The sequence below is a fragment of the Heterodontus francisci genome, chromosome 24 (assembly GCF_036365525.1).
Source record: "Heterodontus francisci isolate sHetFra1 chromosome 24, sHetFra1.hap1, whole genome shotgun sequence".
NCBI classification, from domain to species: domain Eukaryota; kingdom Metazoa; phylum Chordata; class Chondrichthyes; order Heterodontiformes; family Heterodontidae; genus Heterodontus; species Heterodontus francisci.
Genome location: NC_090394.1, coordinates 44,690,840 through 44,715,212, shown reverse-complemented (window position 1 = coordinate 44,715,212; position 24,373 = coordinate 44,690,840). Strand labels below are relative to the sequence as shown.

The 24,373-nt window shown below is 43.7% G+C and overlaps 1 protein-coding gene across 3 annotated transcripts in view; it reads left to right on the top strand.

Annotated features, from left to right (window-relative positions):
• Window positions 1-24,373, top strand: part of llgl1 (LLGL scribble cell polarity complex component 1) — a 111,832-nt gene that overhangs the window by 79,530 nt on the left and 7,929 nt on the right. For all 3 annotated transcript variants that reach the window (XM_068056099.1, XM_068056100.1, XM_068056098.1), the window contains exons 14-21: window positions 671-963; window positions 2,636-2,789; window positions 3,380-3,533; window positions 4,489-4,605; window positions 16,354-16,520; window positions 18,354-18,618; window positions 21,734-21,860; window positions 22,563-22,657. In XM_068056099.1, coding sequence (XP_067912200.1) covers window positions 671-963; window positions 2,636-2,789; window positions 3,380-3,533; window positions 4,489-4,605; window positions 16,354-16,520; window positions 18,354-18,618; window positions 21,734-21,860; window positions 22,563-22,657 — 1,372 coding nt within the window. The remainder of the gene's footprint in view (window positions 1-670; window positions 964-2,635; window positions 2,790-3,379; window positions 3,534-4,488; window positions 4,606-16,353; window positions 16,521-18,353; window positions 18,619-21,733; window positions 21,861-22,562; window positions 22,658-24,373) is intronic.

The window sequence follows — 24,373 nt, the reverse complement described above, 5'->3', positions numbered from 1 at the left end:
ATTGTGTCTGATGTTTGAGAGTCTCCAGTAGGTTGTTTGTCTCGGTCGCCCATTCATGGCCATAAGTCTAACCTATTCCCATTGAGCAAGATGAAGAATTTGGAGGGAGAGCTGTCTAATCTCAGTGACTCCCAATGTCTAGAAACATTGGAATAGAGGGCTGACTATCTTAACCTGTGGAGAGTGTGTATTATGGTAGAAATGATTTAAAATAATTACTGAGGGGACGTTGTAATTTTCATTTCTTTGACTGGTGTTCAAATCCAGCCCAGACTAATGGTTTGAAAGATTCATCCCTGGCTGCAAGATTGTCTGAAATGAGGCACTCGGTTCTTTCTGACTCTCGGACCGTAGTATAAAACTGGCTTTAAATGGCTCCTAATAATCCTACTTGGGGTCACAAGGGGACTCTGTTGTGGGGATATTGAACCTGTTGCCTCGGTGCAGTTAGTAGTAAAGTTGGCACTGAGGAAGTCTTGAAGTTGAAGCTTCTCTGCATTTAATCCATTGGACGAGAAGTGAGAGAGCTTGTTGCTAGTATGGACCATCACAACTGGGATGTGGAAGTTTCCCACACTAATATCCCTCATTGTGACCAAAATAGTTTTTCTTTTTTTTTTTGAAAAAAAACTGAGCAAAGTTGATTTTATTGTGTTTTTTAATTCACCAGGTTCTAGTTATGGAATTTAATGATGAAACGTCTGAACAAAAGATCAACCTCTCTTCAGTTGACCTCCTTCAAGATCGGGAAGGTTTCACATGGAAAGGCCATGACCGGTTGACCCCAAAAAGTGGTCTGGTCAGCTTTGTCCCCGGTTTCCAGCCGAGCTTAGTGGTACAGTGTATTCCACCAGCTGCTGTGACAGCAGTGACTCTGCACACTGAATGGCAGCTTGTGGCATTTGGCACCAGTCATGGTTTTGGCGTCTTTGATTACTACAGACAGCAGTCAGTATTAGCCAGGTGTGTGCTGGGGATCTTCGTGTAAATTGGATTGTTTGTTTCAGTCCTTCTCCCCAACAACCCCCGCCCCTCCCCCCACCATCCCATCACCCCCCCTCCCTGCAGCTTGGCCCGGAGTGTCTGCAAATAAAAGAGCATGAAAATGCCTGCGGGTGTCAGCTAGCCACCTCCATAACTTGGTGTCTTCCTCAAAGCATTCTTGTCAAGAGTCTGATCAGAACTTTGTATCTGTAGGAAGTGAACTATTTCAGCAACTTAATTTTATCCCTGGGTTTCCCACAACCGTATTTGTGTTCCTTTTTAAAGCTGTTCCTAGAGGAATCATTTATTAAAGTTTGAGTATTTCTTTATCCTCCTCCTTCCCTGCCATGCTATTTTTTTTCTTCCTCCTTGAGGATGGCGACTGGTGGGATGGGTCCTGGGGGAGGACCAGCTGCCCAACGATAACTTGCTCAAGAGGCCCTCCATGTCAGACAGCAGAGAGTTTCATAGATTGTTCCTGGGTGATGGGACTATAACTAAACCTAGTTTAGAGTGAGTAAAAGATGGGCATTGAATGAAGCTGAGTTTAACTATTGAAACAGTCTGTGGACCTTCACAGTCCATCCTATTGGCTGGAACATTTATCTCAAATGCGAGGTGATGCATTTTGGAAGATCCAATTCAAGAGTGAACTATACAGTAAATGGAAAAGTCCTGGGGAAAATTGATGTCCAGAGAGATTTGGGTGTTCAGGTCCACTGTTCCCTGAAGGTGGCAACGCAGGTAAATAGAGTGGTCAAGAAGGCATACGGCATGCTTTCCTTCATCGGACGGGGCATTGAGTACAAGAGTTGGCAGGTCATGTTACAGTTGTATAGGACTTTGGTTCGGCCACATTTGGAATACTGCGTACAGTTCTGGTCGCCACATTATCAAAAGGATGTGGATGCTTTGGAAAGGGTGCAGAGGAGGTTCACCAGGATGTTGCCTGGTATGGAGGGCGCTAGCTATGAAGAGAGGTTGAGTAGATTAGGATTATTTTCATTAGAAAGACGGAGGTTGAGGGGGGACCTGATTGAGGTGTACAAAATCATGAGAGGTATAGACAGGGTGGATAGCAAGAAGCTTTTTCCCAGAGTGGGGGTTTCAATTACTAGAGGACACGAGTTCAAAGTGAAAGGGGAAAAGTTTAGGGGGGATATGCGTGGAAAGTTCTTTACGCAGAGGGTGGTGGGCACCTGGAACGCATTGCCAGCGGAGGTGGTAGATGCGGGCACGATGGAGTCTTTTAAGATGTATCTAGACAGATACATGAATGGGCAGGAAGAAAAGAGATACAGAAGCTTAGAAAATAGGCGACATGTTTAGAGAGAGGATCTGGATCGGCGCAGGCTTGGAGGGCCGAAGGGCCTGTTCCTGTGCTGTAATTATCTTTGTTCTTTGTTCTCGCTACTGTGTATTTTGCAGGCACCTCTTGTACTTGATGTTCTAATCAGCCTCCACTTCCTCCCTGGTCATTTCATTTATTCAACGCCCACTGCAGCAAAGTTAAATCTAACTTCTCACCGCCTTTCTGCCTCTTAGCTTGAGCCATTTCCTTCCTGCTTGCTGTCCGTCACCTCGATTTGTCATGTTTTCAGTCCTGCAGATCAGGAATGCAGCAGTTTCATAATGTTTATCAAATCGCCAGGTGCACATTGCATCCGAATGACTCTCTGGCAATGGAGGGCCCACTCTCCCGTGTGAAATCGCTGAAGAAGTCGTTACGTCAGTCGTTCAGGAGGATACGAAAGAGCAGAGTGTCTGGGAAGAAGCGGCTGTCTCCGAGCAGTCCTGCCAGCAAGGTACTGCTCCAGGAGAAAGTACATTTTAAACTTTGCTTCCACTGTCAGACTATAGATGCTCTGACAGAATAGGGAAGTGTTTCTACATTTTTACCATTGCCTATTGACGGTGACATTTTTGGGAGGAGGGCGGGCAAAATGAGACCAGCTTAAAGTGTAAAGAAATGAGTTTGTTTAAACACAGGTTTCTCGTCCTGACTTACGAGTGTTCGCTCGCCCAAGTGCTTTTAAAACATGCGGCAGTAATGGGCTGACTAGTAGAAAAGTGGTGCCAATAGGTTTGCGCTTCTCAAAAGTGTGACTTGTGGCTGTATAATTTAATGAGTCATGGCACAAGATTTGATTTTTGCCTCTTAATTCAATTGGGTTTCTAAGCTGTCTGTGGTGTAATGTAATACAAGCCTCGGTCTGCATCTGGTCTTGAACAGGATATGACTTTTACATCCGGGTGGTTGTCTTAACTTATAGTACCATCATTAGACCACAGCTCCTCAAGCAGATGCTGGTCAGTCCTCCACTAGATTGAGATATGCTCTTAACACGAGGTAATAATGTGGATTTGAATTTAAAAATCCTCTGCATCACCATAGGTCCAAGAAGCAAATGCCCAGCTTGCTGAGCAGGATGGTCCGCGTGAGGTGGAGGTGACTCCAGTACAAAGACGGATAGAGCCACGGTCTGCCGATGACTCTTTATCGGGTGTTGTCCGCTGCCTTTACTTTGCTGACACTTTTTTGCGAGATGGTGAGTGCTGCTTTCAGTATGTAATTTGGAGGGTAGGGACAGTGGGAGAAGAACAACTAATCCTGTCTTGTAGACAAATGGGACTGTTGAAGCACCTGTTCTGCAGTCAAAATGCCTTCTGCTTAATCCACATAGACCAATGGTTAACCTGTCCTGTGCTTCCTTCACACCTGAGGGATGTGATGACACAGGTACTGAGCTGCAGGTTTGTGTCCCAATTCTTTGATCCCAGTTCACTGTTAGGGAGCTGTGACCATCCCCCCCCCCCCCAAACCCCCCATTCATCCCCAAGCTCCCATTGCAGAGTGGGTGAGGGTCACAATTGGTAAAGGCCTAGAATTGGTCACTAGTTTGCTGCCTTATGCTGGGATATAGTGCATGCAGGCTTGGGAATCTGGGCAAGCAGAATCTTGTGATAGATAGTTAAAATCAAATCTTGTGCCATGACTGATTAAATTATACTGCACAAGTCACACTTTTGAGAAGCGCAAACCTATTGGCATCACTTTTCCACTAGTCAGCCCATTATTGCTGCATTCTTTTAAAAGCACTGGGTGAGTGAACACTCATGAGTCAGGACGAGAAACCTGTAGCCAAAAATCACATCAGAGGGGTTAATTCTTATTTATAAGAATTAGAAATGCTGTGAATTCTTTAAAAAGAATTCCGCTTTTTTTAAAAAAAAATGTCCCAGTCATTATCACTGAATTTCAGTGTTTATCTCTGCTCTTTTGCTGGTACTGGTTTGTGTATCATTCCAACCCCACTACGGACTATAATGTGTAGTAATGTTTGAGTTTTGGAATCAGCCAACTGGGTGGCAGTGGCTTATTGGTGTTTTATTCTTGCTCATTTTGTTCAGCAGACTTTATCCACCTGTGCTCTTTCCTACAATAGATGCATGTTCACATTGCAGAGGTCTGTTCTTTATCTCTGTAATGCTTTTATCTTTTAGCCACACACCACAGCCCAACGATGTGGGCAGGAACAAACGCTGGGTCTGTTTATGCTTATGCACTGGAGGTTCCATCCAGAGAGAAGTGGACGGAGAAATCAGCAGAGGCAGTATTGGGTAAGATTCACATCAGTACTATCGTTAATTCAATCTGGGTCCTGTTATGGTGCAATCAGTGTAGTTTTGAAAGCCACATGAAATTTACTTGCTCCAACCTTTCAGGTAGTGCATTCCAGATCATCACCACTCGCTGTGTAAATTTTTTTCCTCCGTCAATTACCTTGACACTGTCTTCTGGTTGCCAACCCTTCTGCCACTGGCAATAGTTTTTTTTTTTAATTTATTTTTATTTATTTAGAGATACAGCACTGAAACAGGCCCTTCAGCCCACCGAGTCTGTGCCGACCAACAACCACCCATTTATACTAATCCTATATTAACCCCATATTCTTTACCACATCCCCACCATTCTCCTACCACCTACCTACACTGCGGGCAATTTACAATGGTCAATTTACCTATCAACCTGCAAGTCTTTGGAGGTGGGAGGAAACCGGAGCACTCGGCGGAAACCCACGCAGACATGGGGAGAACTTGCAAACTCCGCACAGGCAGCACCCAGAATTGAACCCGGGTCGCTGGAGCTGTGAGGCTGCGGTGCTAACCACTGCGCCACTGTGCTGCCCTGCGCCCTGCATTATCAAAGCCATTCGATTTGAACACCTCCATCTTACCCTTTAGCCTTCTCTGCTCTGAGAATAACTGCAGTTTCTCTAGTCCCTCCACCTACCTGAAATCTTTAATCCCTGGTACCATTCTAGTAAAGCTCCTCTGCACCCTCTCCAGGGCCTTTGATATCCTTACTATTACCCAGAATTGGACAGAACACTCCAGTTAAGGCCCATCCAGTGTTTTATAACTTCCTTGCTTTTGTCTTTTCTATTAAAGCCAAGGGTGGTTCTATGCTTTTTTTTTTTTAAAACAGCTTTCTGAACTTGTCCTGCCCCCTTCAAAGATTTCACATGCACCTCGTACAAAATTGTACCGTTTAGTTTATATTGCCTTTCCTATTCTACCAAAATACATCACTTCACACTTACGTTAAATTTCATCAGTCTGTTTGTCCTCCTGAAATCTGTTACTATCCTCTTCACTGTTCACTACATTGCAGATTCCTATCATCTGCAACCTTTGAAATTATGCCCTTTGCCCTTTGTACCAAGTCCAGGTCATTAATATATTTTAAAAGTGCCCCTAACACTGACCTTGGGAGACTCCACTGTATACTTACCTCCAATCTGAAAAACAGTTCATCATTACTCTCTGCTTTCTGTCTCTTAGCCAGTTTTGTATTCATGCTGTTCTTGTCCTTCTCTCTTGGGCTTTAACTTTGCTAACAAATCTATTATGTGGTATTTTATCAAACACTATTTGAAAGTCCATATGTACATCAAATGCATTACCCTCGTTCACCCTCTCCGTTACTTCAATAAAGAACTCAATCAAGTTAATCAAGCATGATTTGCCTTTAATAAATCTGTGTTGGCTTTCATTTATTCCATGGATTTTTTTTTTTGCTTTAATCATCATTTTGGTAAAAGTGTTCTCTTGGAATGGATTAGGAAATAGTAGTTTCTCCTCAAATGCTTGGATTTTGATTTCTAACTTGAACTATAGAATGGAATTTGTATATTTTGCATATTTTGGGATAAGGTACTTCTGTAAACTGTGAATAAAGGTGCAGACTTGGCACCTGCTTTAAACAGGTCACATTCCTGATGGGAGGTGGTGCAATGAGCAGGACCATGCCAGTTTTTCGCCCTTCTTCCTTTCTGTCACCCATATTGCTAAGCTTTTGATCTCCACCTGTGCTGCTCTGGAGGTGAAACTAACTAAGGTAGTGGTGAGGGTAGCAAACTGGGAATAGTTAACAAGATTGTGCTTGTGTCCAACCCGCTCTTTGGCTTGGCTGGGATTGAGGGGTAGCAGGGGAGAAGAATGATGGAGAACAGGCCCAAAATAAATAGTGGAGATGTGAAGTTTTGCTTGAAAGAATCAATATTTATGCAAATCACAATTAGCATGGATAGCATTTCTTCCCTTGAGACTGATGGCGCAGCATTGCACTTTGTTTCATTTCCTTGAACATGGTAATTCCAAACACTAATTTGCTTTATGTTTAATGGCACCATTGAGAGTGGGGTGGAGAGATGGGCACTGCCTACTTTTATGCAGGTTGCTGTGACTGAGCTCTGAGTAAATAATCTGATTGTATGGCTTAATAAAACTTGGTGATTAGAAAATGGGCGGCGCAGTGGTTAGCACCGCAGCCTCTCAGCTCCAGCGACCCGGGTTCAATTCTGGGTACTGCCTGTGTGGAGTTTGCAAGTTGTCTTTGTGTCTGTGTGGGTTTTCGCCGGGCGCTCCGGTTTCCTCCCACCACCAAAGACTTGCAGTTGATAGGTAAATTGGCCATTATAAATTGCCCCTAATAGGGGCAGGTGGGGATGTTGTAGGAATATGGGATTAGTGTAGGATTGGTATAAATGGGTGGTTGATGGTCGACACAGACTCGGTGGGCCGAAGGGCCTATTTCAGTGCTGTATCTCTAAATAAATAAAATTTAAAAATAAAGAAAAAGATCCTGTTGGATGATTGAGCAGGCTGGGGCTCTTCTACATAAGAAATAGGAGTAGGCCATTCAGTCCCTCGAGCCTGCTCTGCCATTCAGTAAGATCATGTTTGATCTGATCATGGCCTTCTGTTTCCTGTAACCCTTTACTCCCTATCTCAGCCTTGAATATATTCAATGACTCAGCCTCCACTCCTTTCTAGAGTAGAGAATTCTGAAAATTCATGACCCTCTGAGAAGAAAGTTTTTCTCATCTGTCTTAAATAAGTGACCCCTTATTCTGAAACGCTGACCTCTAACTTTAGATTACCCCATAGAGCATCTACCCTGTCAAGCCCCCACAGAATCGTGTTTCCATAAGATCACCTCTCATTCATCTAAACTCCAATCTGCTCAACCTTTCCTCGTGAGACAAACGCTTCATCCCAGGAATCAACCTAGTGATTCTTCTCTAAACTGCCTCCAATGCAAGTAAATCCCTCCTTAAGTAAGGAGGCCAAAACTATATGCAGTACTCTCGGTGTGGTCTCACGAATGCCCTGTACAGTTGTAGAAAGACTTCCCTACTTTTACATTCCATCCTCCTTGAAATAAAGGCCAACATTCAATTTGCTTTCCTGATTACTTGCTGTTAACTCTTTGCTTCACGTAGAAGGACACCCAGATCTCTACTGAAGCATTCTGTAGCGTCTCTGTATTTAAATATTTTCCTTTTCTATTCTTCCTGATAACCTCATTTTCTCTCATTATACCTCATCTGACAAATTTTTGCCCACTCACTTAACCTATTTATATCCTTTTGCAGACTCTCTCTGCCTCACAAATTGCTTTTCCACCTATCTTTGTCTCGTCAGCAAATTTGACTACAATACACTTGGTCCCTCCATTCAAGTCATTAATTTTCATGGTGAATAGAGACCCTAGCACTGATCCCTGTGACACCCCATTAGTTACAGTTTGCCAACCTGAAAATGACCCATTTATCCCAATTGTTTTCTGTTAGCAATCCTCTATCCATGCTAATATATTCCAACACCATGAACTCTTGTCTTGTGCAGTAACCTTTTCTTTAGAAATCATAGAAAGTTTAAGGCACAGAAAGAGGCCACTTGGCCCATCGTGTCTGTGCTGGCCGTAAAACGATCCACCCATTCTAATCCCACCTTCCAGCATTTGGTATATAGCCCTGCAGATTACAGCACTTGAGTTGCATATCCAGACTTCTTTTGAATGAGTTGAGGGTTTCTGCCTCAACTACCCTTTGAGGCAGAGAGTTCCAGAACCCCCCCCCCCCCCCCCACCCTCTGGGTGAAAAAGGTTTTCCTCATCTCCCCTCTAAACTTTATTCCAATCATTTTAAATCTATGCCCCCTTGTCACTGACCTTTCTGCTAAAGTGAATAGACCCGGCCCCTCAGAATGTTGTACATTTCAATCAGATCTCCCCTCAGCCTTCTCTGTTCCAAGGAGAACAAGCCCAGCATATCCAATCTTTCCTCATAGCTACATTTTTCCAGTCCTGTCAACATCCTCATAAATCTCCTCTGTACCCTCTCTAGTGCAATTGCATCCTTTCTGTAATGAGGTGACCAGAACTGCACACATTACTCAAGTTGTGGCCTAACCAATTAGTTATACAGTTCCAGCATAACCTCCCTGCTCTTGTATTCTATACCTCGGCTAATAAAGGAAAGGATTCATATGCCTTCTTAACCATCTTATCGACCCTTTCTTGCTTCCTTCAGGGATCTGTGGACATTCACTCCAAGGTCCCTCACTTCTTCCTCTACACCCAAGTGTTTTTCCATGAATTGTGTATTCCTTTGCCTTGTTTAACCTCCCCAAATGCATCACCTCGCGCTTCTCCAGGTTGAATTCCATTTGCCACTTTTCTGCCCATCTGATTAGACCATCTGTATCTTCCTATAGCTATCCTTACTATCTACCACACAGCCAATCTTTGTGTTGTCTGCAAACTTCTTGATCATACTCCCCACATTTACATCCAAATCATTAATATATACCACAAAAAGCAGGGGACCCAGTACTGAGCCCTGCGGAACACCACTGGAAACAGCCCTCCAGTCGCAAAAACAGCCGTCAACAATTACCCTTTGTTTCCTGCTGCTGAGCCAATTTTGTATCCACCTTGCTGCATTTCCCTGGATCCATGGGATTTTATTCTTTTAATCAGCCTGCCATGTGGGACCTTGTCAAAAGACTTGCTAAAATCCATGCAGACCACATCAACTTCACTATCCTCATCTATCTTCCTTGTTACCTCTTCAAAAAATTTGATCCAAGTTGATCAAACAAGATCTTCCCTTAATAAATCCATGCTGACTATCCTTGATTAACCTGTGCCTTTCTAAGTGACAGTTTATCCTCAGAATAGATTTCAACAATTTGCCCACGACTGAGGTTAGACTGACTGGCCTGGAATTATTCAGTCTATCCCTCACTCCCTTTTTAAACAGAGGTAGAAAGTTAGCAGTTCTCCAATCCTCCGGCACCACACCTGCATCCAGTGAGGACTGGAAAATGATGGTCATGCTTTCTGCTATTTCCTCTCTTGCATTTCATCCGGGTACATTTCATTTGGCCCTGGTAATTTATCAACTATCAAGAATGCTAATCCCATTAATACTTCCTCACACCCTATGTTTATCACATCTATTACTTCATATTCCTCCTCCTTAACTGCAATATCTGCATTGCCCCCCTCTTCTGTGAAGACAGGCGCAAAGTATTCATTAAGAATAACACCAACATCTTCTGCCCCTACACATAGGTAACCCTTTTGGTCTTTTATGGGCCCTACTCTCTCCTCTCCTTAGTTATCTTATTCTTAATGTATTGATAAAACATCTTTGAGTTCACCTTGATTTTCCCTTGCCAATATTTTTTCTTGCCCTCTCTTTACTTTCCTAATTTCCTTTTTGATTTCACCCATCCACTTTCTATACTGTCTGCTTTCCGTAGTATTGAGTTCTCAGTGTTGGACATAAGCTTTCCTTTTCTGCCATATCTACTCCTTGACATCCATGGGGATCTAGATTTTGCCATCTCGCCCTTTTTTCTTTGTGGGAACATGTTTACTCTGAACCCTTTTGAATCTCCCTTTTGCCTGCCACTGCTCTGGCACTAATTTAACCTTTTAAGTAGCTGTTTCCAGTCCACTTTCGCTAAATCACACCTCAGTTTAGTAAAATTGGCCTTGCCACAATTGAGAACTCAAACTCCTGTTCTATCTCTGTCCTTTTCCATAATTGTTAAAACTGACCTGAATTATGATCGCTACCACCAAAATGCTCTCCCATTGCCACTCCTTTCACCTGCCCATCTTCATTTCCTAAAACTAAGTTTAAAACGGTGCCCTCTCTTATTGGACTTGCTACATACTGACCAAAAAAGTTCTCCTGAATACACCTCAAGAATTCTGCTCCCTCAATTCCTTTCACACTAAAACTATCCCAGTTAATCTTGGGGTAGTTAAAATCCCCTACTATTACTGCCCTATTCTTGCAATTCTCAAAGATTTGCCGCATATCTGCTCTTCTGTCTCCCTCTGACTGGGGGTCTATAGTACCCTCCCAGCAGTGTGATTGCCCCTTTTTTTTTGTTCCTTAGCTCAATCCATATGGTCTCATTTGGTGAACCTTCAACATATATATCTCTCCTCACAGCTGTAATAGTTTCTTTGACCAAAATTTGCCACTCTTCCCCGCTCTCCCCCCCCCCCCCCCCCCCCCACTCTTATCCCTATCATGTCTGAAAACCCTGTAACCAGGAACACTGAGCTGCCATCCCTGTCCTTCCATAAGCCATGTTTCTGTAATAGCTATGATATAATACTACCACGTGTCTATCTGTGCCCTCCGCTCATCTGCTTTATTTGCTATACTCCTTGCATTGAAATAGATACCCTTGAGCACTGCCAAACTTTTTTTTTTCTAACCTTTGTTTCTGCCTTCCATTTTCATTTCTGATTGTGCCCCAACTGAGTCTACCCTCAGGTCCCCATCCCCCTGCCAAACTAGTTTTAAACCCTCCCCAACAGCACTAGCAAAAGTTCCCGCAAGGAACTCTGTCCCGGCTCCGTTCAAGTGCAACCCGTTGGCCTGTACAGGTCCCAATGCCCCAGGAATCTAAAGCGCTCCCTCCTGCACCATCTTTCCAGCCACACATCTGTCTTATCCATCTATTTCAATACTCATGCATGGCGCTGCGAATAATCAGGAGATGACTACTTTTGAGGTCCTGCTTGCTAATTTTTTACCTAGCTCCCTAATTTTTTTTTTTTTGTTCATTCATGGGATGTTGGCGTCTCTGGCTTGGCCAGCATTTATTGCCCATCCCTAATTGCCCTTGAGAAGGTGGCGGTGAGCTGCCTTCTTGAACCGCTGCAGTCCATGTGAGGTAGGTACACCTACAGTGCTGTTGCGTCATAATCCTGGAACTTTCTTCCTATCGACAGTGAAGGAGTGGCAATTATAGTTCCAAGTCAGGATGGTGTGACTTCGAGGGGAACTTGCAATTCTGACTGCAGGACCACAACCCCCCTTCTACCTATGTAGTTGGTTCCGATGTGGACCACAACTGTTTGCTGTTCACCCTCCCCCTTTAGGATGCTCTGCAGCCGCCCAGTGGCATCCTTGACCCTGGCATCAGGGAGGCAACACACCATCCTGGATTCACGTCTGCGACCACAGAAATGCCTGTCTGTTCCCCTGACTATTGAATCACCTATCACTACGGCTCTTCCAGTCTTCCTGTACCCACCTGTGCAGCTGAGCCACCCGTGGTGCCATGGACTTGGCTCTGGCTGCACTCCCCAAATGAAGCATCACTTTGCTCAGTATTCAAAACTGAATACCTATTGGAGAGTGAGATGCACTCTGATCTCCTGCACTACCTGCCTGATTTCTTTTTTACTTTTAGATGGCACCTTATTGAATGCCTTTTTTAAAATCCAGATACACTAGATTTACTGGTTTCCCATTATTCACCCTGCTTGTTGATTCTTCAGAGAAACCTAATAAATTTGTCAAACACAATTTCCTTTTCATACAATCAAGCAGAGTCAGTATGGTTTTTTGATTTTTCTAAATGTCTTGCTACGGCTTCCTTAATTGCCAGCATTTCCCAATGATGGGATATTAGGCTAACTATAGTTTCCTGTTTCCTGTCTCCTTCCTTTCTTGAATTGGGGTATTACATTTGCAGTTTTGCAATCTGCTGGGACCCTTCCAGAATTTAGGGAATATTGGAAGATTGCAACCACTATCTCTCGTCAGCCTTTAATCCCATTAGTTTTCCTAGTACTTTATCTCTTCCCTTCGCGCTTTCCCCCCCCCTCTCCCACCACCCTGATTTTCTACTGTTATTGGGATGCTATTAGTGCCTTCTGCTGTGAAGACTGAAAATATTTGTTCAAAGTCTCTGTCATTGTTTCCCATTATTAATTTCGCAGTCTCATCCTCCTAAGGGACAAACGTTTACTTTATGCTCTTTTTTTAAATTCTTTTCATGGGATGTTGTTCATCCCTAACAGCCCCATTTCACTCGGTCGTCAAGGGCAATTAAGAGTCGACCACCTTGCTGTGGGTCTGGAGTCACATGTAAGCCAGACCAGGCAAGAACAGATTTCCTTTCTTAAAGGACATTAGTGAACCAGATAGTAATCAACAATTGTTGTAAAAGCCTGAGAGTGCCATTTCTGATCCTAGCTTTCAATTCCAGATTTTTATTAATTGAATTTATTAATTTTAAATTCCACCAGCTGCCAGGGTGGGATTTGATCCTGTGTCCCCAGGGTCTCTGGATGACTAGTTCAGTGATATTACCACTAGGCCAACATTTACTGCCCACCCCTAATTGCCCTTGAACTGAGTCGCTTGCTAGGCCATTTCAGAGGGCATTTTAAGAATCAATCACGTTACTGTGGGTCTGGAGTTACATGTCGGCCAGACCAGGTAAGGATGGTGGATTTCCTTCCTTAAAGGACATTCGTGAACCAGATGGGTTTTAACAACAATCGACAATGGTTTCACAGTCACCATTAGACTCCAGATTTATTAATTGAATTCAAATTTCACCATCGACTGTGGTGGGATTCCAACCCATGTCCCCAGAGCATTAGCCTGGGCTGTGGATTACTAGTCTAGTGACATTACCACTATACCAGCGCCTACCCTATACTTGTCGAAGTTCTTATTGCCTGTCTTTATATTTCTTGCTAGTTTACTCTCCATAATCCATTTTCTGCCTCTATTTTTAATCATCCTTTGCTAGTTTCTAACATTTTTCCAATCTCTCTGGACTACCACTAATCTTCGCAACATTTATGCCTTTTCTTTCAATTTGATGCAATCCTTAACTTCCTTAACTAGCCACGGATGGTTCATCCGTCTCAGTCTTTCTTTCTGCATGGAATATATGTTTGGGAGTTATGAAATATCTCCTTAAATGTCTGCCTCTGCTTATCTACTGCCTTACCTTCTTCCCTGTCCACTTTAGCCAACTTGGTCTTCATACCTTGTAATTGCCTTTATTTAAGTTTAAGACACTAGTTTCGGACTTGAGTTTCTCACTCTCAACTGAATGTGAAATTAGTCATGTTATGATCAGTCTTCCCTAGAGAATCATTTACTATGAGATCATTAATTAATCCTGTCTTATTACACATTACCACATCTAAAATAGCCTGTTCCCTGGTTGGTTCCCCAACATATTGCTCTAAGAAACTCCCAGATACACACTATGAACTCGTCCTCAATTTGCCAATTTGATTTGTCCAATCTATGAAGAGAAAGTCACCCTCAATTATTGCAGTACCTTTCTTACAAGCCTGCATTATGTATTAATTTATACTCTGTTCTACAGTGTAGCTTCTATTAGTGTGCCCATAGACTATCCCCACCGGTGACTTTCCCTTGCTATTTCTTCTTTCTACCAACTCATTCTACATCTTGAGCTTCTGAGCTAAGATCATTTCTCACTACTCTACTGATCTCATCCTTTTTCTCTCCCCACATAGCTAGCCTACTTTTTTTTTCTCTTTCTGCCTATTCTTCCAAAATATCAAGCACCCTGAATATTCAGTTCCCAGCCTTGGTCACCTTGCAACCACATCTCTAATGGCTATCAAATCCTATCTATTTATTTCTATTTGTGCCATCAATTCATCTATCTTGTTACGGATGCTGCATGCATTCAGATAAAGAGCCTTTGATTTTGTCTTTTTACCAGTTTTCCCTACCCTGATCCTACTTGGCATTTGTCTGCTCTGTCCCTTGTTGTACTATGGTTATCATTACCCATATTGCTGATCTTGTCCTTTCTCTCTTTAACTTGCTAAATTTTCCCCTCACCTGAACCCCCACCCCCCACTATTTAGTTTGAAGTCTTTTATCTGCAGCCCTAGTTATTTGATTCACCAGAACACTAGTCCTAGCATAGTTCAAGTGAAGCACGTCGCAACAGAACACCACTTCCTTTCCCCAGTACTAGTGCCAGTGCCCCATGCCACACATTCAACTCTGATCTTATTGACCCTATGTCAATTTGCTTGTGGCTCAAGTAGTAATCCAGAGATTATTACCTTTTCTGGTTCTGCTTTTTAATTTAGCTCCTAGCTGCTCAGACTCCCTCAGCAGAGCCTCCTTTTAAGTACCAATAGCACAGGTAGGACGATGTGCACCATGACACCTGGATCTTCCCCTTTCATTCCAAGTTCCTTTCCAGCCCCGTTCTTAACCCTGGCACTGGGTGGCAACACAACCTTTGGGGCTCTCGCTCCTGGCTACAGAGAACAGAATCTGTCCCCCACCACTACTATATTCCTTTTTATTACCTCCCCGCCCCAAAACTTGAATGGTCCTCTATACCACGATGTTGTGGTCCGTTTGCTCATTCTCCCTGCAGTCCCTGCTCTCGTCCACACAGGCTGCAAGAACCCTGTACCTGATGGACAAGTGGAAGGGCTGAGGCTTCTCCAACACTATCTGCTGAATCCCCATACCTGCCTTATTCGTAGTCACACCCTCCTATCCCTGACCATGACCAAATCTGAAACGCTTAACCAATGGGGTGTGACTGCCTCCTGGAACAAAGTGTCCAAGTAACTTGCCCCTCCCTGAAGCATCGCAGTGTCCGAAGCGCAAACTCCAGTTCGTCAACTCTGAGCAGGAGTTCCTCGAGCTGCAGACACTTACTGCAGATGTGGTTGCTGTGGATCACAGTGGCATACACCAGCTCCCACGTGCTACAGCTGCAACATATCACCTGCCATGCCCTATTTAACTCATTAGGTTTTCAAGTTTTGAAATATCACTCAATTGTCTATTATCATTTTTAATCCAGGTAATCTTGTTTAATTTATCAAATTTAGTTATATGCTTTAGGTCTTTCCTGTAATTTAGCCCACTGTTCTAATTTAACCCTTTTTTTTAGTTTTTTTTAATATATCAAGCAGCACCTCTTGTCACACCTCACCGAATTCCCACACTCACCACGTTTCCTTGCACTCTGGAGAAATCTGCACTCAAGTGAAGCTGCTGTGTGCTAATATACTTATTATTTCATTTACTTTTTACTTCCCCCAATTGAAATTTTTTATTTTCCCGCTCTTTGGTTTAAACCAATGCCCTAGTTTAGAGAGCAAAGAAAGAGAAATGCTCATCAACCAATCACCTTACTGCTTTCCTGTGATGTCACACTTGATTTGAAAGCTGTCCATCCACTCCTGCTGGTCCCAACTAGCTCTAGAAGAGTGAAAACCGAGAGGGGACTTGAAAGAAATTAAAGTTATGATCGTTCCAATAAGATGGATGTGGAGAAACTGTTTCCATTTGAGTCCAGAACAAGGGAGCACAAATACAATATAGCCACTAACAGATCAAACAAAACATTTAGGAATTTCTCTATATAGAGGATGGTGAGAATGTGGAACTTGCTGCCACATGGAGTGGTTGAAGGAGAGTGCATTGGTCCATTTAAAGGAAGCCTTGAGAAGAAAATAAAGGAATAAAGGGGCAGGATGGGAAGAGGCAGTTCCAATTTGAAGAGGCTTGTGTGGAGAATAAACACTGTCCAGTCTAGTTGGACTGAATGGTCTGTGCGCACTGTATACAAACCCAGATTGCATTACTGCTTTGTAATTACACCTGGTTATCTATTCTACACTGTAATGGAAATAATTAATTGCCTTACTCCTTCACCCCACAAATTTAGGTAAAGAAATTCAGCTGATGCACCGAGCCCCTGTAGTGTCAATTGCAGTATTGGATGGACGAGGGAACCCACTCCCTGAGCCGTTTGAAGTGTCTCGTGATCTTGCCAAAGCCCCAGAGATGCAGGGCAGCCATTCTGTGCTAATTATCTCTGAAGAACAGTTCAAGGTAACGAATGGAAGGCACAGCAGAAACTGTTTGGAGTAGTGGTCTTGAATAAGGGATGGCCTCTGAAAAGGTAGATTTGGGATTATCAAGATTAACCTAGATCAACCATGAGCAGAAGATATGCAAAAAAAACACTGAGGCAGCAGTTGAGAAATAATTAAACCAGAGAGCTGTGGGGGTCTGGGGAGAGAATAGATCCCAGGTGAGAATGATCACATGATAGAAGTTAATCAACAGGTGGATTTGGACCCAAAAATATGCAGATACAGGAGCTACAGACCAGGATACAGGAAGACACAAGGGGCCAAAGAGGGAAATCTGCATGTTAAGAATGCAAGAATGGTAAAAGTTTTAAAAATAAGATGTAGGAAGTAGAAATTGTGGATGCGGTGAGCTGTGAAGTGAGAAAATCTGGAACTCCGGGGATGGTAACTAATATAATATGCAGCATTGTAGAGCGAGGAGGTGGTTTAGCACCCAGACATCAGGGGTGAATGGGAAGTAAATTCGATCCTATGGAAAAGTGCATAGAACAATGCAAAGAAAACCCCAAGCCAACGATAGAGGATATTAGAGAAAGTATTTTGGTCAAGAGTTGCTACCTCCAGTCTCAACTATTCAAAGCTGTTCTGGTCAGCCTCCTATCTTGTGCGCACAATAAAATTGAGTACATCCAAACCTCTGCCTATATCTAAACTCTCTCCAAATCCTGTTTATCAATCACCCCCTGTGCTCACTGACCTACATTGGCTCCTGGTCAGACAACGCCTTGATTTTAAAAAGTTTTTATCCTTGTTTTCAAATTTCTCCATGGCCTTATCCTTCACTATCTCTGTAACCTGTTCCAGCCCTACAATCATCAGATATCTGTTGCTCAAATTCTATCCTCTTGTGCATCCCTCATTCCCTTTACCTCAACATTGGCAGCTGTACCTTCAGCTGCTTGAACCTTTAAGCTCTGGAATTCCCCCTCGAAACGCTCTGTCCCTCCAGGTGACCATGAGTGCATCTAAGTTGGATTTTTGAGTTCCCCAGGATGGTTGGATAGGAGCTTGGGTTGATGCATCTTAAGGTTCCAGCCTTTGACTCAGATTCTGCTGCTTCACTGGAGCATTATCTTTGCCCAAACACCGGTATGCAAGAAGTTACCAATTTTACAAAAACATTGATTTTTAGGCGGCGCAGTGGTTAGCACCGCAGCCTCACAGCTCCAGCGACCCGGGTTTGGTTCTGGGTACTACCTGTGCGGAGTTTGCAAGTTCTCCCTGTGACCACGTCGGTTTCCTCCGGGTGCTCCAGTTTCCTCCCACATACCAAAGACTTGCGGGTTGATAGGTAAATTGACCATTGTTAAAAAAAGAAAAATTGCCCCTAGTGTGGGAAGATGGGGATGTGAGTGAAAATGGGATTAATGTAGGATTTGTATAAATGGATGGTTGATGGTTGGTGCGGACTCGGTGGGCCGAAGGGCCTGTTTTGATGCTGTATCTCTCTATGACTCTATTAGTTCTGAACTATCCCCAGTTCATTCGAGCAGGATATGAGTTGAATGTAGAACAGCCTGGGGTTACTGCTCCCAGTTGTTCTGTGACCCTCTTACTGGAAATTGGTTGTGTAGAGATTGGGTGAGTATAGAATCTGGCTTGGCTGTGATGCCTCCTGTGGTCAAGCAGTCTCCCAAAGTTTTGTTGCATCTGGGATGTGAATAATGGCGACTTGTCCAAGGTTTCCATGGCAGTGTCCCCAGTGAGGAACCGACATCTTCAAGGGGGAGGTTGGGTGACTCTGTAGTAATATCTCACTGAAGCATTGTTTATTTTTTTTTGTGTACAGGTATTTACACTGCCAAAGGTGACTGCTAAGACGAAGTTCAAACTCACTGCCCATGAAGGGTCCAGAGTGCGGAAATTGGGATTAATGAATTTCCCCAGTGTTGCCTCAGATGATTATTCAGAGAACTGCCTGGTGTGTTTAACAAACCTGGGTGACATTCACATCTTCACAATTCCAGGGCTTCGGCCACAGATTCGCTACGATTGCATAAGGAAAGAAGACATCAGTGGCATCGCTTCGTGTGTCTTCACAAAAACAGGCCAGGGTAACTCAGAGAATTAAGTAATGTTCAATGTTTTTCAGCGGTTTGTGGCACACAGACATATGAGTTCTCCCAGGCTATTGCATCTTTTCCTCACCTCTCACCCATAAACATGCTTGGCTGCTCCCTAATAATGTAATTGAGGTCACTCTTTGGACATACTGAACTAAGATTCCCTATCATTCTGGCACTGTGCTCCTCCACTGTGGTGTCATACTACTATTTTCGTTCAAAACTTATCTTTTCCTTCTTCCCCCACAAATCAGTGAAGAACCAGATGAAGAATCTAACAGCACAGGAGGAGGCCATTCAGCCATCATGCCTGTGCTGGCTCTTTGAAAGAACTGTTTGTTTAATCTTACTTCTCTGCTTGAACATACAAATTAGGAGCAGGAGTAGGCCACTCGGCCCTTCAAGCCTGCTTTGCCATTCAATAAGTTCATGGCTGAACTGATTTACTCCACATTCCCGCCTACCCCCGATAACCACCTTATCAAGAATCTATCTACCTCTGCCTTGAAAATATTGAAAGACTCTGCTTCCACCGCCTTTTGAGGAAGAGAATTCCAAAGACATCAAAAAGGAGGAGGTGTTGGGTGTCTTGCAAAGCATTAAGGTAGATAAGTCCCCAGGGCCTGATGGGATCTACCTAGAATACTGAGGGAGGCAAGGGAAGAAATTGCTGGGGCCTTGACAGAAATCTTTGCATCCTCATTGGCTACAGGTGAGATCCCAGAGGACTGGAGAATAGCCAATGTTGTTCCTTTGTTTAAGAAGGGTGGTAAGGATAATCCAGGAAATTATAGGCCGGTGAGCCTTACGTCAGTGGTAGGGAAATTATTAGAGAGGATTCTTCGGGACAGGATTTACTCCCATTTGGAAACAAACGAACTTATTAGCGAGAGACAGCATGGTTTTGTGAAGGGGAGGTCGTGTCTTACTAATTTGATTGAGTTTTTTGAGGAAGTGACGAAGATGATTGATGAAGGAAGGGCGGTGGATGTTGTCTATATGGACTTTAGTAAAGCCTTTGACAAGGTCCCGCATGGCAGACTGGTGCAAAAGATGAAGTCACACGGGATCAGAGGTGAGCTGGCAAGATGGAGACAGAACTGGCTCAGTCACAGAAGACAGAGGGCAACAGTGGATGGGTGTTTTTCTGAATGGAGGGATGTGACTAGTGGTGTTCCGCAGGGATCAGTGCTGGGATGTTTGCTGTTTGTAGTATATATAAATGATTTGGATGAAAATGTAGCTGGTCTGATTAGTAAGTTTGCGGACGACACAAAGGTTGGTTGCGGATAATGATGAGGATTGTCAGAGGATACAGCAGGATATAGATCGGTTGGAGACTTGGGCGGAGAAATGGCAGATGGAGTTTAATCCGGACAAATGTGAGGTAATGCATTTTGGAAGGTCTAATGCAGGTGGGAAGTATACAGCAAATGGCAGAACCCTTAGGAGTATTGACAGGCAGAGAGATCTGGGCATACAGGTTCAGAGGTCACTGAAAGTGGCAACGCAGGTGGATAAGGTAGTCAAGATGGCATACGGCATGCTTGCCTTCATCGGTCGGGGCATAGAGTATAAAAATTGGCAAGTCATGTTGCAGCTGTACAGAACCTTAGTTAGGCCACACTTGGAATATTGCGTGCAATTCTGGTCGCCACACTACCAGAAGGACGTGGAGGCTTTGGAGAGGGTACAGAGGAGGTTTACCAGGATGTTGCCTGGTCTGGAGGGCATTAGCTATGAGGAGAGGTTGGAAAAACTCAGATTGTTTTCACTGGAATGACGGAGGTGGAGGGGCAACATGATAGAGGTTTACAAAGTTATGAGCGGCATGGACAGAGTGGATAGTCAGAAGCTTTTTCCCAGGGTGGAAGAGTCAGTTACTAGGGTACATAGGTTTAAGGTGCGAGGGACAAAGTTTAGAGGGGATGTGCGAGGCAAGTTTTTTTTCAGAGGGTGGTGAGTGCCTGGAACTTGCTGCCAGGGGAGGTGGTGGAAGCAGATACGATAGCAACATTTAAGAGACATCTTGACAAATATATGAATAGGAAGGGAATAGAGGGATATGGGCCCCGGAAGTGCAGAAGGTGTTAGTTTAGGCAGCCATCAAGATCGGCGCAGGCTTGGAGGGCCGAATGGCCCGTTCCTGTGCTGTACTGTTCTTTGTTCTTTGACTCACAGCCCTCCTGAGAAAATTTCTCTTCATCTCCTGTCTTAAATGGGCAACCCCTTATTTTTAAACAGTGACCCCTAGTTCAAGATTCTCCCACAAGGGGAAACATCCACCCTGTCAAGACCCCTCAGAATCTTATATGTTTCAAATAGCTCGTCTCTTACTGTTCTAAATTCCAGTGGATACAAGCCTAGCCTGTCCAACCTTTCCTTGTAAGACAGCCCGCCCATTCCAGCTATTAGTCTAGTAAACCTTCTCTGTACTGTCTCCAACTCATTTACATCCTTCCTTAAATAAGGAGACCAGTACTATACACAGTACTCCAGATATGGTCTCACCAATGCCCTGTATAGCTGGAGAGTAGCCTCCTACTTTTGTACTCCATACCCCTCGCGATAAAAGATAACATTCTATTAGCTTTCCTAATTACGTACTGTACCTGCATACTAACCTTTTGCGATTCATGCACTAGGACACCCAAATCCCTCTGCATCTCATCTCTGCAATCTCTCACCATTTAGATAATATGCTTTTTTTATTATTCCTGCCAAAATGGACAATTTCATTTTTATATTTTAATCTCATATTTTAAAGTGTAATATCTTGTCTTGAGATCCATATTTAAATCAGTTCAGATTGATGTGGTTTGAGTTTGATCTGTCTGCTGGTCTGAAGTGAAATGTATTTCTGGTTGTCTTGTGCTGATCTTGAGTGAAAGCAAGTTTGCTGTGAAAAGGTGTGGGAGACTGGGGTGACTTCTGCCAAAATATTTTCCCATCTGTAACAAAGGGTTATGATGTACTAACAAGTGGTTGAGACCCATGGAAGCAAACTTTGAAATTACAAATCCTTGAGTTGTAACTTCACTGCAGTTGATACTCTGTCAAGTTGTTCCAGTACTGATGTAATTTTGACTGCTTTTGCTGTTTTTAGGCTTTTACTTAATATCCCCATCTGAGTTTGAGCGATTCTCCCTGTCTACGAGGAACATAACTGAACCACGTTGTGTGGTGGGATGGGAAGGTCCCAGAGATCATTTGAGTCCAGTCACCAGTCTTTGGTGAGTTGTATATGAACTAATCAAATTGAGACTCTGCAGGCAATGCTATTCAAAGTGCAATCTGTGGAAATACCTTTGTGTTGGGGGAGGGGTGATGAGAGGAAAATTGTGTGTATATCGAGATGAAGCTTAATGCTGAGGAATAGTGAACACCCTTTTCCGATACCCATTATCAGGACCTAGCACAGTTAGATCTAAATTAAAGCTGTTTGTACATTGTTCCAATAATGTTTTAACTCGAGCTTTTGAGTGTTTGTGGCATTCCCGTTTCTGTCACCAGCTGTGCTCATTGTCGTTCTCAAGACTTCTTGTTCTGAGCTTGAATGCCCATCACAATACTGCTATCATTAGCAATTGATGCTTGCTCCATTTGCACTCGACTCCAGAGTCAAAATCTTCATCTGGTATGTGGTTAGTGAAGCTCCCCTACTGGCTCTTACCACTGAGTTAGGTTCAAACCCCACACCAGGGTTTGAGTACGTAATCTGGGAGGGCTCCCCTGCCGGTCTAAATTACACTAATCAAGTTGTGACTTCCCTCAGTCTGCGTAACAGTATTGTTGGGATTGACCGTTTGAAGGGTGGGTTATTGCTGACTTTTGTCTTTAGCCTTCTACAGCTCCGTGATCTGTCTCAAGCCTAGTTGCTTATGGCTGCGCTTTAGTTTCCTGCACAAACAAGATTTTCCTTTCTAAATATTCAGCAATAACCTGCAAGGATCCCCCAAGATGAATCAAGCGAATGGAACTCACAAACTTCAGAGCAAAGAGGAATGCAACTCGTTGGGAGCTGCTGATGGTATGTTCTTGCTGCCTCTCCCTCCCTGGGTAACATTGTTTAACAGGCTGTTAGAAGCAGTTTCAGTTGTCTATTAAATGGATGAGATCTTTGAAATTGAAGCCGAGGACGAAGAGCCTGACAGGCAGCCAGTATAGTCTGGACCTAGGAAACATGTACAAATACCTCATTGATGAGCTGGTGAAAGTTATCATGGTGAGCCTGACGTCAGTGGTAGGGAAGCTGCTGGAGAAGATACTGAGGGATAGGATCTATTCCCATTTGGAAGAAAATGGGCTTATCAGTGATAGGCAACATGGTTTTGTGCAGGGAAGGTCATGTCTTACCAACTTAATAGAATTCTTTGAGGAAGTGACAAAGTTGATTGATGAGGGAAGGGCTGTAGATGTCATATACATGGACTTCAGTAAGGCGTTTGATAAGGTTCCCCATGGTAGGCTGATGGAGAAAGTGAAGTCGCATGGGGTCCAGGGTGTACTAGCTAGATGGATAAAGAACTGGCTGGGCAACAGGAGACAGAGAGTAGTAGTGGAAGGGAGTTTCTCAAAATGGAGACGTGTGACCAGTGGTGTTCCACAGGGATCCGTGCTGGGACCACTGTTGTTTGTGATATACATAAATGATTTGGAGGAAAGTATAGGTGGTCTGATTAGCAAGTTTGCAGACGACACTAAGATTGGTGGAGTAGCAGATAGTGAAGGGGACTGTCAGAGAATACAGCAGAATATAGATAGATTGGAGAGTTGGGCAGAGAAATGGCAGATGGAGTTCAATTAGGGCAAATGCGAGGTGATGCATTTTGGAAGATCCAATTCAAGAGTGAATTATACAGTAAATGGAAAAGTCCTGGGGAAAATTGATGTACAGGGAGATTTGGGTGTTCAGGTCCATTGTTCCCTGAAGGTGGCAATGCAGGTCAATAGAGTGGTCAAGAAGGCATACGGCATGCTTTCCTTCATCGGACGGGGTATTGAGTACAAGAGTTGGCAGGTCATGTTACAGTTGTATAAGACTTTGGTTCGGCCACATTTGGAATACTGCGTGCAGTTCTGGTCGCCACATTACCAAAAGGATGTAGATGCTTTGGAGAGGGTGCAGAGGAGGTTCACCAGGATGTTGCCTGGTATGGAGGGCGCTAGCTATGAAGAGAGGTTGAGCAGATTAGGATTATTTTCATTAGAAAGACGGAGGTTGAGGGGGGACCTGATTGAGGTGTACAAAATCATGAGAGGTATAGACAGGGTGGATAGCAAGAAGCTTTTTCCCAGAGTGGGGGATTCAATTACTAGGGGTCACGAGTTCAAAGTGAGAGGGGTAAAGTTTAGGGGGGATATGCGTGGAAAGTTCTTTACGCAGAGGGTGGTGGGTGCCTGGAACGCGTTGCCAGCGGAGGTGGTAGACGCGGGCACGATAGCGTCTTTTAAGATGTATCTAGACAGATACATGAATGGGCAGGAAGCAAAGAGATACAGACCCTTAGAAAATAGGCGACATGTTTAGATAGAGGATCTGGATCGGCGCAGGCTTGGAGGGCCGAAGGGCCTGTTCCTGTGCTGTAATTTTCTTTGTTCTTTGGTTGTGAAGTGATTAAGCAAAATTGTTTGTTGTACTGAACAGTTGAAATTGGAGAGCCAGTTTAAAAATGAATAAAGTGGAGTGAGAATGGAAGTCAGGTGGGATTCTGCCCCAATCGACTGGTAAAGAAAATAAGTCAGA